This window comes from Phoenix dactylifera, unplaced genomic scaffold (genome assembly GCF_009389715.1).
Source record: "Phoenix dactylifera cultivar Barhee BC4 unplaced genomic scaffold, palm_55x_up_171113_PBpolish2nd_filt_p 000649F, whole genome shotgun sequence".
Taxonomy (NCBI): domain Eukaryota; kingdom Viridiplantae; phylum Streptophyta; class Magnoliopsida; order Arecales; family Arecaceae; genus Phoenix; species Phoenix dactylifera.
In genome coordinates, this window is record NW_024068039.1 from 196,718 (window position 1) to 204,495 (window position 7,778).

The window sequence follows — 7,778 nt, forward strand, 5'->3', positions numbered from 1 at the left end:
AGCCTCGCACGACCCAAGTAGCTCTCGACTGAGCCCTCCAACATATTTCCCCTCAGCACCTTGGTCAAGCCGTCCTCACCAACAATAGTACCCATAGATGAAGAATGGTTTTATTCTTGACTTCAATAGTGTAATTTGCTTACCACCTACTTTCACCTTATCTAATTACAATTTTTACCTACCATACATCAGCCCAGTGGTTATGTCTGGTCCATCTTAAGCTCTTCTTTTCCTTTTTATTATTGCTGCTTTATTAGCAAGTTTGAATCAAATGTGAGCAGCTGTGTATTTGTTGCAATGTACATAAGGAAATGGTGTTGCAGTAAATAGAGGTTTGACACCAACGCGAGTCCAAAACAAAGCAAACTGAAGAAGGAATATGTCAACAAATATTGCTTCTCCCATCTTCATTGTCTAGCTCTTGCGATTCTGAATTAACAGCTGATTTGCTTCCTATTATGATATTTATCATGGAGGATCAAACAGTAGTTCAGATTACAATATCCAGGAAGCTCATCTTGATAAAAGTTTTCGGATCATGTTTCCCATTACATATTCTTGTTCTCTGGATAAGAAGAGACCCATTGGAGTACAATTCTCCTAGTTTCAGCTGTTCAACTTTTTCCTTGTTTAAGTTTCTTACCATGGCCTTACATATATCTTTCACCTACTACGTTGCAATCACAACTTAATGGAAAGTAAATGAATTTCATTTATTCCCATGGCTTCTTTTAAAACTATTTTCAATTGATAAGTGAACCTACATGTCATTTTCTGGGTTCATATGATGCATCATCCCACCCAAACCAGTACGTGGGGAAATACTTTAAGGTAAGTAAATATGATATTTATCTTAGTTGAACATACTTTAAGGTAAGGGCGCAGAGTATGCATGCTTTCATGCAAAGAATAGCATAGAATATGTATGAAAAATTTGAAAAATATTGAAAAAATCATAGCTTAATCTTAGCCAGTGCAATCATTTTTGGATCCTCCATATAAATTTTAATTTTGTGGAATTTTGTTATAAGAAGTTGAATGGATATGATTGTCTAAAGAGCATGTGCATCCATAATTGTACTCTCTTTAATAAGTATATTCTTGTTTCTTCTAAAGCTCTAACTACTAGCACATCAACTTATGGAGACATGGAGATTGATACTTCTTATGAGGTTGCTAAATCATGTAGAAAAGTGGATGCTCTAATGGTAACATAAAACTTTTTTATCAAAATAATAGTATTGTACTTGTATATGATATTGCTTCCGATAAATAACTCATTTTATTTTTTCAATAATGTAGGAACTTGATATATTTGAAAGTTTTGATTTTGTGACTACGCACAGAAGTTCAATCGAAAGTATATTAGATGAGCATAGATTGATAGGGCATACAATTTGGATATTCTTGATTTTTGAAAAGCCAATTAGTTTCGATATCCAGATTTTTTTTTATGGGTGTGCTATATTTTAACTATTCCAATATCTACAGCACCTTTGGAATATGTTTTCAATTTTGGTGGGTGATACTGATAAGTATTCTAGTGCACTTAAATGGATATTGGTGAGGCTTCGATTTGCACTCAAGATTGTATGTTTGAAAAACAGTTACATATGTCATTAATTACATTGTAATTTTTTTTGAATAAATTGTTATTAATTATTGCAATATTTCAATGTAGATATTTTGGAATAAAAATAGATGAGATTGTAGAAGATGTCATGAACTCAAGCTTCTAAATGAAGCCCAATCAATTTCAATGCTTGACCACTATTGATGCCAATGCACAGTAAGATGAATTATGGTTTACTGATTAATACATGCTAATATTTTTTGGTTTCATCATTTCCTATTGTTTTTCTTTACTAACATTGTCATCTTTTGTGCTTATATGTTCACCTAATTGGGAAGTTGAAGTAGGAAACAATGCGAAAAGAAAGTTGACCAAGGTCATGGATATTTTTTTGGACTTATGTTGCTCATGTATTTTGGCATGCTATATTGTATTTGTATGGGACCCTTTTGGTTTTGGGTGTAAATATGAATGTTGTCATAGTTTCTGACTCTTTTTGTTTTGCTTTGGCTATGGATATTGTTATGGACTCATGGGGTAGTTATTAATTATTGAGTGGTTGATATATATAGTTTCTTTTGATATTTATAGCTATTTGATAGTTTCTTTTGGGAAATTTATTTTGGACAGCTTAGGATTATAATTATGATTAGAATTTAGGTTCATGCTCCATGAGGGATTTAATTTCAGGTATGTCTGATTATAATTTCAGATTATTTATATTATATTCATTCTATATACTCTGTTAACGAGTAAGACATTGTTATTTATAGATGTTGCTATTTCTCTAGATTGAAAAATTTGTCTGCAAAGTTTGGATCCCCGAAAACAGAGAACAAAAGGATAAGCACCAAGCTACAAAGAGCTGATCAAAAAGTGAGAAGATAGAACAATTTTTTCCCTTGTGTTCCTTATCCCTTGTGTTCCTTATCATGAACGGCTAAATTTTATTTTTCTTATAATCATAAACCTCTAAATAAAACTATAATTCCTCTCATTTATTATTCAAAGGCAACTTGCTATTTCTGGAGTCCCAGTTGGTGCAGGAACATCCAAGTCGTTGAGAACCAAGGGCGATAGTTGTCTGTTCCATCTGCAGGGTATTGATTTCTATAATTTCATTGTTGCTGGAAATTAGAACATATAGCAAATTTATATCTTGAGAAAATCAAGTAATTCTTGCCTTCGTATATATGAGATCACTAGATTTACGAGGGCTCCAGATTTGTCGACCACTTGATACTAGAGAACATGACTTTTACAATATTATGTTAAGAACTAACTTTTACAAAGTGTTAATCTACAATCCAGAAAATATTATATGAATAGTTCATTGCTTGGTTTGTTGATTTTTATGTCCTTGTTTTTGGGAAATGTGCAAGATTCCTTTCAGATTTGATTGCAGGATGCTTTCTAGGGGAGACACAATAGACTCACGAACGCTCCAAACTGTTAATTGAAACGAAGCAATTAACACTGAAAGCCCTAAAGAGCAATGTATTTTTTGTCTGCAAACCAGTGGCAAGTTATTCTCTGATGCTTTTATGAAAGAACCTGAATTAGATGTTTGGGGGTCAAGCGAGCATTTGTTACTAGCACTCTTGGTGAATTACTAGTTTGTACCCACAGGTAAAAAGTTTAGCAATCTCAGCAAGAACATGTCTTAGGGAGCGGTTGATGGAAGAGCCAGAACATCGCGTCGGCCTGGAAACTGATTCTGTTGACTAAATTAGTTGTTGCTTCTGATTGATGTTCTTCATCCTCTTGCAACTGCTGATATGAATGAACGTGAGATCCATGAGGTTCTTGTGGGACTTGAGGTAGTAACTATTTCACTTGTCAAAAATTCTTTATTAATCTATGCTGGTTTTGAGCATGTTGTGCAAACATGGAATAATGATGTTTATTGATGTTTAAGTATGTAACAACACAGGACCTCACCCAAAATGGTAGCCGGAAGGTATTATTTGGTTCCTTGATCCTGTATAAGTACCCAGATCTATCCAGCGAATAACCGATTGGGACTAAACACACGCCCGCACGGGTCCTCACATATTCCCCCCGTTCAAGCCCTGACGTCCTCGTCAGGCTAAGGGTTCATATCTATTCAAATCTAATCAAAACACCACGATTGGCCCGTGTCAGTCCCAATAGATCCGTGCTGTAGTGTCCCTTATCCACATAGGTTATGGGCCGGGTCCGCTCTGATACCATTTGTAACAACTCAGGACCTCACCCAAAGTGGCTAGCCGGAAGGTATTATTGGGTTCCTTGATCCTGTATAAGTACCAAGATCTACTCAGCGAATAACCGATGTGGGACTAAACACACGCCCGCACGGGTCCTCACAAAGTATTTGTTCTTTTACATTCTTGTTTCCATAGTGATAATATTGTTTATTGATCTCCACTTTTTCTAAGCTTTTTTGTTCCTTATGTTTGTTTGAATGGTGATCAATGTTTCATGTCCAAAAGAGCTGGTTATTAAACAGGTTAAATAAGTTGGGTCGGGTTGAATATTAAATAGGTTAAACAGGTCAGGTCGGGTAGGATTGTTAAACAAATTAGGTTAGATTGTGTCAATAGGTACTTGTTTTTTAAATAGGTTAAACAAATCAAGTCGGGTTACCTGTTTATAAAGGATACAAATGGGTCGGGCTGGAACATGTCATGAGTGACCCAACCCAATCCAGTTTTTTGTTCGGGTCCTAATATGAAACCCAGACCCAACCCAATAGAAAATCGGATTAGGTCAGGTCGGATCCACGACGACAATTTTGGCCCAACTGGTTATTTGGGTTGGGTTGGATCCATGTATAATCTGGTCCCAACCCAAAAAATTTGGATCTGAATCGGATCCAAGTCAGGTCCATATATACCTGTTGGATTAGTTTCCGCATTATGATTTAAGGTAATTTTTATGCACTAATAAGCAAGCCATGAATCACCTTCACACTTCTAATCCAATATCATATCATGTTCTATGCTTTTATCTCTAAATTAGTTTTAACCTCTGTAATAATGAAACGCATAAGTTGTACGAGACCTAATTTTTCAGAAAACGTAATATATTAGCTTTTGGATTTCCTACACCATGCCATTATCAACAATATCGAGACTATTATTATTTATTTGGAACTAGTTTTGCATAGATTTTGGTGTTTGTTTTCTTTATTAAAGAAACTGTTCACACCGAGGAGAAAAACAAGTGAATTGGTTGGCATTGTTTTCGGTATTGTCGTTTCAAAGTATAACTTTGTGAACAATATGGCAATATTTTTCTGAAGACGTTGTGGAAAGATAGGTTGCGAAATTGCGTAAGAAAACTTCAATTCATTTGTTGAATGCCTGAGTGGATAATTATGTACCCATTGATGAATCGCTGAAATTTGGATGCACAGAATTTTCATTACATATAAGATCTGCTGATTGATGAAATTAAATAGACTATACATGTTTCAAGTGGCCTGCAGGTTGAATCTGATAGATATCCATAGAATTAGGCTCACTAAGAAGCAGCCAACAAAAATATGCTACCAACTTTTGTTACAGTTCCGCGACTCCATGCATCAAAATTAGAAATTTTGAGTCACTGTAGTGAGTCATTTTGTAATGTACCAGGGCTGGGCGGCTAGGCTTGCACCTTTGTGGCCCGCAGGGCCAAATGGTTTACCGGGTTCGGATCAGATCGGATTGTAGGATTAGAAACCCAAACATTGCCAAAATTTCAAATGATGGGGTCGAGTCAGAATTCAAAAAACCCAAATCCGATCTCGAAAATGGATTGTATCCAATTTTAAAATCTAATCAGGCCCCATGATCCTTTAAAACAGGTCGGATCGGATCGAAACAGGTTAAGGCCCTGTTTGGGGGAGCTATTGGCAGTAGAGCTGTTGGAAGTAGAGCTGTTGAAAGTAGAGCTGTCTGAAGAGATGCATACAAAAATTGAAAAAAAATTGAAAAAAATTGAAAAAAAAATTGAAAAAAAATTTTTCTTCTAAAATGTGGTTCAAGAGATGCATACAAAAATTGAAAAAAAAAATATCTTTTCTTACAGAAGGGAGTCTGACGGCTAGGGTTCTTGGCTCCAGCAAATTTTTAGGTTTATAAAGGGACAAGCTATGTAATTATTATATTTTAATATGGGCATTTTTGTCAAAATACAGCTATCCGAAAAAGCTGAAACAGCTTCCTCCCAAAAGCTCCAAATTGGAGCTTCCTCCCAAAAGCTGTTTTCAGCTTCCCGCAAAGCTGAAACAGCTTTTTGAAAAATTTACCAAACATAGTTTTTCATCTAAAAGTACTTTTGGAGGGCCAGAAAGTGCTTTCTGGCCCTCCAAAAGCTCCCCCAAACAGGGCCTAAGTCATAGGTGAATCCAACCTATTTGCAATCTTAATATTTATTTAATAGAATATATTTAGGTTTCAAATTCTGGCCTGTTTAATGAATAGGTCAGGATTTTTTTTGGACTGTCTAATAAATACTCTTGTCCTTCTTTTCGTTTTATTTTGGATCCATTGGAGCATTATTACCAAATCTTTCCACGAAATAACAGAAGACTCACTATACATGGATTCAATTCATAGCGGGATTCTCGTGCATGAGATTGGAAAGATGTCTCAATGAAAGGCAATATGCACATCTAATCAAGTCTTAAACCCACATAATTATGTTATAAAAGAATTATGAGTTGATTATTCGCTGCAAGATACACATATAATCAATCAAAGTCCGGTGATTCCACGGACAAGCCTTCCTAATAATACCACCAGATCCTCCCAATGATTTCTTACCTTAATTGCACCCATGAGTCATCACGCCTAATCAAATCTAAATTGCACCAAATCTCCTGATTTCCTCCTCTTTTCTTCCATAAGTACGGTGCAAATCGTTCCCATAGCCCACTACAATTACTTGTGACGCCATGGCTAGGAAGAAGGTGAACCTGGCATGGATCGCCAACGACTCCCACCGGAGGCCACCTTGAAGAAGAGGAGGAAGGGCTTGGTGAAGAAGGTGAGTGAGCTCTCGACGCTCTGCGACGTCAAGCTTGCCTCGTAGTCTACAGCCCCCATGAGCCCTCCCGGTGATGTGGCCGTCGGTCCCCGAGGCGACGCAAGTCGTCGCCCGCTTCCGGAGCATGCCGGAGATGGAGCAGTCCAAGAAGATGATGGACCAGGAAGGATTCCTCCTGCAGGCGCGTGACGAAGCTGCAGGACCAGCTACGCAGGCAGGAGCGCGAAAATCGCGAGCTCGAGACCACGATGCTCATGTACGAAGGCCTCGCCGGGCGGAGCCTGCACAACGCCGGCATGCAGGACGTGACGAGCCTTGCATGGATGGTGGAGATGAAGATGAAGATGGTGCACGAGCGGATCGAGATGCTGAGGGCGCAGATGGCTTCGCAGAGGGTCGAGGCGTCGAGCCAAGTAGTGCCGGCGGCGGCGGCGCCGCCGGTGGAGGACCGGTGCCGGTGATGAAGGAGAAGACGCCGATGGAGGCGGCGATGGAGGCTCTCGAGAGACCGAGCTGGTTCATGGACGTCATGAACCCTAATGACAACATGATCTATGGTGGTGGCGCGGGATGATGCAGCCCTACATAGACCATACCAACCCATGGCTTGACCCCTGCTACCTCCCTTTTAAGTGAAGATGCATCTCTACTGCTGCTCCTACCGCTAGTGCTAGTGTTTTCAGTCTTAATCGAGTCCTCTGCTTTCAGTGAGTAATTCTAGACTGACTAATGGATGCTTTTGGTTAGGGTCTGTTTTGATACTGTTCTTCTTGGGTATTCTCACGTTTATAAATAAATTTAAATCATGAAAGGGTTTCTTCTATGATTAGCTTGGTCCATTCCTTTGCTCGCACATATATATAATTTTTCCTTTTTTTCTTTTTTTTCTTTTTCCACGCTGAACTGAAGCAGTCGAGAAAGATCTACCTTCTTTGATGTCCTCTTTGGGACAAAGAGGTGCTGCAAACCTTAAAAGGCTTTACTTTAAGGAACTTGTGGTCGGTTTCTTTCGGAAATTTCTCCCATGAGCTGGCCAATCTCTATAATTAAATCCAACATCACCGAACTACTGCTGGTATTAACAAATAGATACCAGTTCCTTGGATGAACGAATATCTTTTAAGGCAAATATTGCCTTAATTTTCTCTTTTTTTCTGTAAAGGAACATCAATCTTAACTACTTCCTTTG

General features: G+C 38.1%; 1 protein-coding gene across 1 annotated transcript; it reads left to right on the forward strand.

The window, feature by feature from the left end:
• Positions 1 to 6,371: 6,371 nt before the first annotated feature.
• Positions 6,372 to 7,139, forward strand: LOC120106821 (agamous-like MADS-box protein AGL80). The gene is given in 5 exon segments (XM_039119877.1): positions 6,372 to 6,549; positions 6,552 to 6,617; positions 6,620 to 6,652; positions 6,655 to 6,773; positions 6,775 to 7,139. Coding segments are annotated over 5 exon segments (546 nt in total). The 5' UTR covers positions 6,372 to 6,497; the 3' UTR covers positions 7,051 to 7,139.
• Positions 7,140 to 7,778: the final 639 nt, after the last annotated feature.